Source organism: Cibotium barometz, chromosome 17 (assembly GCF_041138505.1).
Source record: "Cibotium barometz isolate CiBa-2024 chromosome 17, ASM4113850v1, whole genome shotgun sequence".
Lineage (NCBI taxonomy): Eukaryota > Viridiplantae > Streptophyta > Polypodiopsida > Cyatheales > Cibotiaceae > Cibotium > Cibotium barometz.
In genome coordinates, this window is record NC_141062.1 from 45,683,114 (window position 1) to 45,691,550 (window position 8,437).

At 43.0% G+C, this 8,437-nt stretch overlaps 1 protein-coding gene across 2 annotated transcripts in view; it reads left to right on the forward strand.

Moving 5' to 3' along the window:
- LOC147630065 (protein kinase family protein / protein phosphatase 2C (PP2C) family protein) overlaps positions 1 to 7,522 on the forward strand; it is an 81,960-nt gene extending 74,438 nt beyond the window's left edge. For both annotated transcript variants that reach the window (XM_086811690.1, XM_086811691.1), the window contains 5 exons: positions 5,902 to 5,974; positions 6,073 to 6,292; positions 6,423 to 6,527; positions 6,803 to 6,898; positions 7,187 to 7,522. In XM_086811690.1, the coding sequence (XP_086667816.1) occupies positions 5,902 to 5,974; positions 6,073 to 6,292; positions 6,423 to 6,527; positions 6,803 to 6,898; positions 7,187 to 7,381 (689 nt within the window). In that variant the 3' untranslated portion in view covers positions 7,382 to 7,522. The remainder of the gene's footprint in view (positions 1 to 5,901; positions 5,975 to 6,072; positions 6,293 to 6,422; positions 6,528 to 6,802; positions 6,899 to 7,186) is intronic.
- Positions 7,523 to 8,437: the final 915 nt, after the last annotated feature.

The window sequence follows — 8,437 nt, forward strand, 5'->3', positions numbered from 1 at the left end:
GTAGCAAATTCAGCTATGTGCTTGGGTTTCCGGCTGCAAGTACAGGTCAATTGAAAGTGTTTCTTGGCATGGGAGTGATGCAAGCTCGCATGGCTGCGTGCTCATGGAGCAGATTGTTTTTTTCCTGCTAGAAAGGAACAAAGGGACCTACAGTTATGGGCGTCTCTATGTTTCCAGATGTTTCATGAGGGAACAGGTAACTAGATGTACGCCGTTGTTGGCACTGTTGTTGAATGGTGTTGTGAATGGTTCTGTATGAAAACAGGACAAAAGTTTCAAAGGGAAACAAGCCTAAGGGTTTCATGTGGAAACAGGTCGTAGGTTTCTCGAGGAAACATGTATTTGGGTTTCTCCAGGAGATAGGTCACATGCAGGCAGAAGGTACAGGAATGGACACATGTTTGATACAGCCTTGCTACTGATTGGGCAGGGGACAGGGAATCCATGACAAGAGATGGATAGTACCCTTGGAAGGTAGAGAGGGTTGGTACAGGTGTGTCGACTGTATGGTATGCTGTGCTGTGATGCGAGTTCTCTTTTGAGAGACAGTTTGGGAGTCTGTGTTGTGATGCAAAAGCACTGGATGTGTCAGGGTGTGATGTTGTTCATAGGGTGAGAGGCTATGGATGGTTGTGGCAGCCCTAATCATGGGAGAAAGCTTCTGTATGCAAGACTCAATGTGTGAGTCTTTTGATGTGAACAATGGCTGGACTTGTTTGTGGATGCCGAGTGGATATGAAGCCATGATGCAGGGCCTTTGCAGGCCTCAGGAGTTCTACTGTGACGGCTGAGTTCCGAGCCTTACTGTAATCAAAGCTCTTATGATCAATTAAAGAAATACCGCAAGGGGCGCCACTACATTTTGGGGCGAATCGGTGTCCGTGTACTGTTTGCAAGAGCACTGTAGCTCGCCTTGTTTGTTTTCCTTTGTGCAGGTGGCGAAAACCAATGGGTTTTTTTTTTTGAAAAGTCGGCGCTGGTGGGCTAGTCGGGCTAGCCGTTTTTTTTTGCTTTTTTGTTGTGCTGGTTGGGTCCTGGCCGCTGGCTGCCTACGTGGCTAGAAAAGGCTTTTACAAGCCTTAAGTAATAAGGCTTAGGATTAAAGCCTTTAAAGTTTCTTTTTTTTAACACTTATAACACCAACAGCCGCGTCTATTCAAAGGAAATGTGATGCCTCCTTTTTGGATAACGATTCGGCCTAGAGGTGTGTGAAAGATGCAATCAGAACCTCCAAGGATAGGGAGATAAGGCCCAAGGGATAGCTTGCTAGCACATGGATGCAACCTTGGTCCCATCGTTGTTGTTTTTTTGTGTAGAAAAATTAGGAAAAATAACTAATTAGGCAAAATTAGCAAAATTGGGCAAAATTGAATGGGGCATTCTCTCTTGCTTGTCCATACAACTCTTGCTATACCTAATTGGGCAAAATTGAATGGGGCATTCTCTCTTGCTTGTCCATACAACTCTTGCTATACCTAATTCTAAGGTTAATTTACTGATTTAGGGTTTTTGATTTTTAGGTTTTTTTTATTTTTAGGGTTAGGGCTAGGGTTTTTTGGATGTGGGCATCCTACCAGCTAGAGCTTGTTTGCTCTGATATCAATGTGTGGACATCTTAGTCTATTAGTGATTTAAGACATGAATAAAAAGACTTAACACTGAAAAGTAAGATGCTTAGAGCGGAAAGTTGTGTTGTTGCATTGAGACACAAGGCCTTGTTAAATAGGGCATGAAGAGGTACAAATGAAGAGGCACACCCTTGATGAAAGGGTGTGATTCTTAAATGAATAGTTATGTCCTTTGGACGTAGAGATGTGTCCCTTTGAAGAGACGTGTCCTTTGATGATGACCCATGTGACAGGGTGTGACCCTTTACTAGTGTCCTTTCAATGAATAAGAGTAATTAGGGGTAATTAAGGATAATTAAGAGATATTAAGTGACAATCGTGACAGTAGTTGGGTACTAGATTCAGCATTTGATCTAGTGTTGAACACTCTCTTAGGTGTTAGCGCACCACCTATGCGTGTGGATAGGATAAGCATGCCATGTGTCATCAGTCCCGTGTGTGTGTGTGTGTGTGTGTGTGTGTGTGTGGGGGTCAAAAGACAAGGCTTCAAGCCTACAAAAGCATGTACTTGTGAAGGTTCAACACATCAATCAAACCATCAATGAGTCATGCAATCTAGCTGTCACTCTACACACGCAACTCATGGATCACACGAGTAGGCCCATTGCCTACCAAGATGCAGAACTAGAGAGATCATTTCTTGAGATTCACAGCTGGTTTCATACAAAGATCAATTGGTCTCATAGACCCTTTGGGTCTTTTGAAGACGTTAATATAACTTTCTTTCTTTCTTACTTGCCCATCTAGCCATCACCTTGGTACCATGTAAACCAATGTAGTATCAAAGCTAGGATAAGCATCTCCCTCTACACCTGCCATCTTCACTGCTGTGTCGCTCTACCTCCTGCCTTTGCTTGCCATGAGCTAATGTGCCCAACTGGTCGCCACCATAGCCTGCACCTCCACCCAACGCCATTGCTGCCCCGCCACTTGTGAGACCTCTGCAGCCTCTGCCCGTTGCCGCCACCTACTGTATCTACAGTGCCATGTCAGCAACTGATTTGAGACCAATAGAAGCAACATTGCATTGGAAAAATTCAATGGCTGCAACTCTCTACCTAGCCTACTCCTGATGAGAGATGGAGTGTGGAGTGTCTTCAAGGGCATTGAAAAGCAACCTGCAGATCAAGGTACCAAGAAGATTCATGTCTGGCAAGATAGGAATGACAAAGCCCTTGAATTGACTCAACCTCACAGACAGCATGTGCCAGATAGGAATGACAAAGCCCTTGAATTGACTCAACCTCACAGACAGCATCATACATCGTGTGGAACTTTGACAAATCAGCCAAGGAGGTATGGGACAAGCTAGAGAATCTTTTTAGCAACAAGATTAACAATTCAAAGGTTTTTCTCAAACAAAAGCTCTTTAATATGAAAATGAATAGGAGTAATACCCTAGGAGAACATTTGAATGTAGGCTCTATTCTTCAACAACTTGCTAGCCTAAAAGCAAACATTGATGAAGATGACATGAAGAGAGTTCTTCTATCTAGTATACAAGGGGTTTCAAAATTTTCAAACCATCTCATCATAGCCCGAGAAATTGTCTATGATGAGATGGTTGCAACCCTCATAGATGAAGACCATTGCACCAAAGAGCAAAAGCTGAAACTGCACTTGAATCAGACAAAGCCATGCTCTTAAAGTTCAAAGGTAACAAGGTAAGACATTCAGTGCAACTTCTGCAAGAAGCTTGGACACATTGAAGACATGTGCTTCAAAAGGATGGCCAAAGAGCAAGAGAAGACACATGCCAACCTTGTACAAGATCTAGCCATCACACTGGTACCATGTAAACCAACAAGGTCAGCACCCCACTATAACCTTTCTCAATCCCTCCATAGAAGACCATCCAGTCCGAGCGATTCCTCATTCTAGCCCCCTCCCCAAAAAGATTACGTTCTTGCACTGCCGGTACCCCGACATTTCCTCTCTGCCACATGACTCCAGAAGGCATTCCATTTGTCCTCATTTTATTGTACAGGAGAAGGTTTGAGTCATCAAGGGATGAATCAGGCACCATCTCAATCTCCTGATCGTTTGACATGAGCCTTTCTTTCTCTTCCACTGCCCTGGCCATTTCAACTTGGTACTGCAGGTGAAGGGTGGACTGTCGGAAGTAATATTCTCTTACAACATTCAGAGGAGGTCCTTTGAATAAAGTAATAGAAGGGCTGATTGCTGCAGCTTTCCTCACAATTAGAGGGGGGATAGAAGTTTTGCTTGGACCTTTGACAAAGGATTATACATTGTAGATATTGTTTATAGCATGCATTGGCATGGGAAGACTGACAATTTAGGTATGCTTTTGGTGACTATATGGTGGACAACCATGGCAACTTTTGATCAAGGTTTTAACAAGGAAAAACACAAGACAAAGGAAGGATATGAGCAGGAATAAAAGCTACTTCTATCATTCCTTTGAGTGACGCGTTTCCCCCTCCTGCTGGAGATAAATCTACTGCCTGTAGGCTTGCTTCCATCTGTCCCCTTCATCAGCTTTCGCTTTACTCTCCTTCCAACCTTCATCCTTCCTTAAGGTGTCTTGTAGCGGAGCCTTTTCTTGCAAGCCCACACCAACTTCAGATCCCACTTTAGGTTTAGACACCTTATTCTTATGAGAATCACTTCTCTCCCCTGGCTTCTCCCTCTTGGAACCTTCCCCCCCTCCCTCATCTTTAGCCTTATTTTGTTTCCTTTGCAATGTTAGAACCTTCCCCCTCTCATTTTTTGTTTTTAAGACCAACATTCTTAAATACCATGGAGTTTTTGGTAAAATGCCCAAACCTCCCACATTGAAAACAAGCCCCAAAAGACAGCTTGACCTCTATAGAGCCCAAGGTGCCCAGATCTATTCTCATTGACTTAGAAGTGTCCTCATGCAGACATTATTAGATCCCTTTCCAAGAGCAGGACTTGACCGGACATATAAGGGATGTTCCAACTGCGTGGACAGATCACCAAAAGCTGACCATAATAACCATGGAGGAAGGTCAACAAACACGACCAAGACAGAGCAGGCTTCTATCAAGCTCTTGTTAACATCAAACAATAGGTCGCATGGAAGAATGCAAATAAAATTTCTAAACAGGAACGGTGGATCCCTTGCCAACAACATAGGGACCCAACTATCAGAATTTTATAAAACCCTCTACCCAGATAAAAGATTTGAGAAAAAGCCTTTGCCATTAAGACTTCCTTCTCTATCCAGTTCACGAGTTCATGCTTGGATGGAACTTTCCCGTGCAGAATAAAATCAAGCGTTATGACGCAAACAACCAGAGTTGCCTGTCCACAAAGTCCTGAGGAAGAGAAACAAATATCCTTCTCACTTGTTTGTCACGTGTTGTTTTGTTCAGGGTATGTGCTGCCTCCCGAACTCATCCAGATTTCAAGGTCTTATTCCTCTTCTGCAGTCCCTCCTCTTCCATCTCCAAGGGTCCAAGGGCATGTCTCTCCATCACCCCTTGTCAATATCCTTAGCAGCATCTGCGTCCCCCCACAAGCTCGCCATTGCAGCCTCTGACCCCTCTCGCATGTCGATGTACAGCTAGTCTGACCCCTCTCGCATGTCGATGTACAGCTAGAGGCCTCTACATACACTTCCACATGCATACCGTTTTATTACTCTCAGTTCAATCTGCTGGTTTGATTAGCAATCATTGTGATACATGTTACTGTTCTCATAAAATGTGGTTGTATAAGTGACTGCCTGTTGCTCGCCCTAGCCCCTTCGGTGTTACAACCTTATGTAACCATTCATGATCAGCTTGCATTGAGAGCACCAAACCACACATTAGAAATACATGCTCTAGCAGTTCCGAAAGCAGGGTTACAATCCCATGAAAAACAGGGCTGGGTGTACAAAATTAAGCAGAGTTTGGATCTATAGTCTAGCCATATAGGAAGATAGTGAACTGGCAAATCCTTGAAGGAAGGTGGTCTATGGTCTAGAGGCTTCATACTCAGGTGTCTCACCCCGCATGCTTGGGGGTGGTCTAATAAGGTCGTACTCAGCCCTCTGCTGCCAAACACAACCTTCTGCTGCATGGCCCCTGCTACCCACTCACTTTTACTTCCATAGCCTGCAATGATCCCTGCAGATTTTGGATCATGAGCTCCTCTTCGTTGATCTTGTACTGTTTCTGCCATCTGTTAGAGTTGTCCCACACCCCATTGAAAACTCAATTTTATATGAATCATGAGGGCTGTACTTCATGTTTCTAGACTCTGATCTGCATCTTATTCTAAAAATCTGATTCCTGACCAGGGCCTGAGGCTGCAGAGTATGCTGCTCATGCCATTCCACACCATCTGATAGCTAGAGCAGACACGGAATGCAGGTGAATTCTAGTTTAAACCATCATAATGACAAATATTCTTGTCTCGTAGATTTATACAAAAAGATTTAACATATCCTTAATTTTTTGTTGTTATGCAGCCCATCAGAGGCGCTTTCAGCTGCTTTCACTGAAACAGATGCTGCCTTCCGACGTGAACTTGATCTTCAGAGACTGAGAAGGAAGGGTCAGAGCAAGAATAGGCATCCTGGTTGTACAGCTGCTGCAGCTTTGTTTGTGAACAATCTGCTATTTGTAGCCAATGCCGGTGACTGCAGGACAGTTTTATGTAGAAATGGACAGGCCATGGCCCTCAGCAAGGTATGATGGTGGCAAAAATGTATCTCCATTTTGCTGTTTGACACTACCATTATCCATAGGATCATTTCACATTGGCTTAAGCATGTTTAAAAAGCTAATATGATTAATGGCCTTATTTTTTCGACTGAAGGATCATACAGCCAGTTGCCTTGCGGAGAGAGAACGGGTGGTCAGACTAGGCGGTCAAGTGATGTGGCAAGTAGACACTTGGCGTGTTGGTGCAGCTGCTCTTCAGGTGTGCATACTAGATTCCAAGGGTGTTTGAACCTTATTAAATGGATTATCTTTTGCCTTGATCATCTGATCCTTGCTGATAATCTTGAGCATGACAATTCAATCAATTATCGAGAGCCACTTGTTAAGCATTGAATCAGTGACTCGGCCTTGATTCTGTAATCCTTCCTGTAAACATTGGGCGCATAGGAATTTTTTTTGTGATTTTGGCAAATCTACCAGGAGCTCTGGGATAATAAAATGAGGGTCGTGTTCTTGGAATTTTTTTCCTTTAAGGTGACTCGCTCGATTGGAGATGATGATTTGAAGCCTGCAGTCACTGCCAAACCAGAGATGACAGAAGTCACCCTGACAGCAAGTGATGAATTTCTGGTAAGTAGGGGGCCTCTCAAACCTATCTAACCTGTCTTTGACCATGTGGTCTCCAGATGGTCATAGTGCTTTTCACTTTATTAATGGCTGTGTGTCAAACCTATCTAAGCCATCTCTGACTATCTGGCCATCCAGATGGTCATAGTACTCTACACATTTTTGGGTCATCATTCATGCAGTGCATATTGATAGTGATGAGATTTTTGGATATGTTCTTCAGCTTTCTTGTGGCACGACTTTACAATGCAAGCTTGGCTAACAGAAGTTGATTGTTTACATTGTGTTCAGATCATAGCAAGTGATGGGCTTTGGGATAAAGTAAGCAATGAGGAGGCTGTTTCTTTCGTTAAAAACACTGTGAAGGAGCCCAGCATGTCTTCCAAGCGTTTAGCAACTGAAGCTGTGGAACGCGGCAGCAGTGACAACATTACTGTAATTATAATATTTCTTAATCCAGTCTCCACATTGGAGCGTGTATACTAGCTTAGTGGTAACTGCCAAATTAATATATATAATATTTCTTATTAAAAGTTGTAGCTTATCAAAAATTATAACCATAGAACTATTACCTATTTGATAGTCAATTCATTGCCATTTTTTTTAATGGTAATAACGTCACTGCTATGACCACTGCTTAGAAATTGGGCATAAAGCATGGGGGTATACTGTGGTGAAAAGATTGCCTAATGATAATTCTAGAAGGCATAAACCTACAAATTACGTGCTAGGCTTGCTGTCAAAAGAAATGGACCTTGAAAACCCAATAATTCAACAATTATGGTGAATTGCATTTGAAATCTTGAAATTTGAACACTACTGTCACCATTGGAATCTTGAATAATGGGAGGGCTCACCCTAAAACTTAAGTCATCTAACTTGTAGAGAGCTATCACATTGGATAGTGGAGACCAAACAAGGGGAGAGCATCTAAGGGAGGACAATTTCCCGCATGCATATCATGCCTCAGCTCTCATCATGTGAGATGTGAGATGAGTCTATGGGATGGCACAGAGGACATTCAAGCCTGCAACCCTAATTCTAACCTCTTGCAACCTTTAATCCTAAGGATAATATCGCAGTTTGTAGCATGTAAGCCCAACCCTAATCATGCATCATGCAACCTTGATCCTATAGCCAACCCTAATCCTGCACCAACTCTCTCTAGTCTTGTAGCTTATAACACTCTCGTGCAAGCTGCAATCATAACCCATACCTTGGGACTGTAACCTCAACCCTTATCTGCAGCTTGAAACCTAATCTTGTTGCCTATAACCTTAACCCTTGTCCTAATCATGCAGACCGTAGCTCTGCAGCCCATAAGCCTGTTGTGCAGCATGTATGACCTAAACCTAATCTTAAAACCTAAAATCCTAGCCCTAATCTTTTGCAGTCTGTGACTTAGACCATAACCTCCTATGCAATCCTACACAGATTTAGACCCTAAACACCATTGTACGTTCTCTTTATATTTTTCGGTGTCATATTAAGTTGAAATTATTATGTCCCTTAGTTCATGCTCACTTGGAGTGAGAACCATTC